At 53.6% G+C, this 1,231-nt stretch overlaps 1 protein-coding gene across 1 annotated transcript; it reads left to right on the top strand.

The window, feature by feature from the left end:
• SDRG_17444 (hypothetical protein) lies at window positions 1–624 on the top strand. Its single transcript, XM_008623686.1, has one exon. It carries the CDS (start codon window positions 94–96, stop codon window positions 358–360), a length of 267 nt encoding a protein of 88 aa, XP_008621908.1. The 5' UTR covers window positions 1–93; the 3' UTR covers window positions 361–624.
• Window positions 625–1,231: the final 607 nt, after the last annotated feature.

The raw sequence follows: 1,231 nt of genomic DNA, 5'->3' as shown, positions 1-1,231 counted from the left end.
TTTCCCAACAACTCGGACAAGCGCAACTGCATCGTTTGTCTCTACGAACGCAACGTTCGGACTCAGAAGACTGCACATTGCAACACGCACCAAATGAACCTTTGTCTCGCGCCTCAAGGAGATGGCAACCGCCAAGCCAAGCCGTACGAGTGCCCAAACGTCGCGTGGTCGTGCTGGAAGAAGTACCACGAGTTCTACCATGAGCGCGACGTCTTCCAAACCAACGGCAGGCAGAACAAGAAGTCCGCCTTGTGCAAGATCAAGGCAAGCATGACCGACGCGCCGCAGAGCCGCAAACGAAAGAGTCCCCACCAAGAAGAGGCGCGGGACACGTCTGCTGCCGTGCGAAGACTTTTCTAGAAGGAAGTGAAATGGACCAATCACTCGCGTCGTGACTTGAGCCCCATTTTCAGAGCCAAGTGCATTAGTAAAACTTGAGCACCAAGCGAGTCCCTTTCTAATTGACTAGCGGCCTGTGACGGAGTCCGTGACGCAGCCGTCGTGTCCAAAAAACCGACTTATGATTAAATCATAAGCCTAATTTTGCCGTTTTCAATGACGCGCCGGGCTTTCAGGCGTTTTAATTGGCTATCTGATCTATCAAGTATATATATATATATGAACGTGTTCCGCGTTATCTTCATTATGACACAAAGACTTCGCATGCGTAGCGCTAAGCGCTTTGAATATGCATTGGAGTTGGCTCCAGCACTTGGTCGTTGGGAGTGAGCTGCGTACGGAGAGATCCATCCCGTGGTGGACCCCACTCGCCGAGTCATAGCTCGCGCGAGGTCGTACACAGGCTTCTGTACTCGGACCGTTGTCGCGACGTTGTTGGAACATTATTGTCGCGATGTTGTTGAAATGAGTTATCAACATGCAATTATATAGTGAAGATGGTGGACTTCCTAATGTGGCGCTCATGAGGTTTGGCCGGTACGTCAAGCTGAGGGCGCTTGGTCGGGGCTCGGGATTGAGTGGGGAATGAGGTAGCGGGCATACTAAGGATCGGCGCGTCGGGCATGGAGCGACTCGGCAAGCGAAGGCACCACGACGCGGCGAGCCAATTGCCGGATATGCAATCGCGTGATAGTAGCGGCGTTGATCGCGAGCGCAGCAGCGGGTAGGGGCGTCAATGTCGTGCGGAACACGCGATTGTTGCGTTCAAGCCAAAGACTGTACCAAACGCAAGCGCGCAAGATCGGCCAGAGGGCACGGATGGTCGACGTGT

This window comes from Saprolegnia diclina (genome assembly GCF_000281045.1).
Source record: "Saprolegnia diclina VS20 unplaced genomic scaffold supercont1.382, whole genome shotgun sequence".
Taxonomy (NCBI): Eukaryota; Oomycota; class Saprolegniomycetes; order Saprolegniales; family Saprolegniaceae; genus Saprolegnia; species Saprolegnia diclina.
Note: the sequence above shows the minus strand (reverse complement) of the source record. Positions and strands in the feature narration are given on the sequence as shown.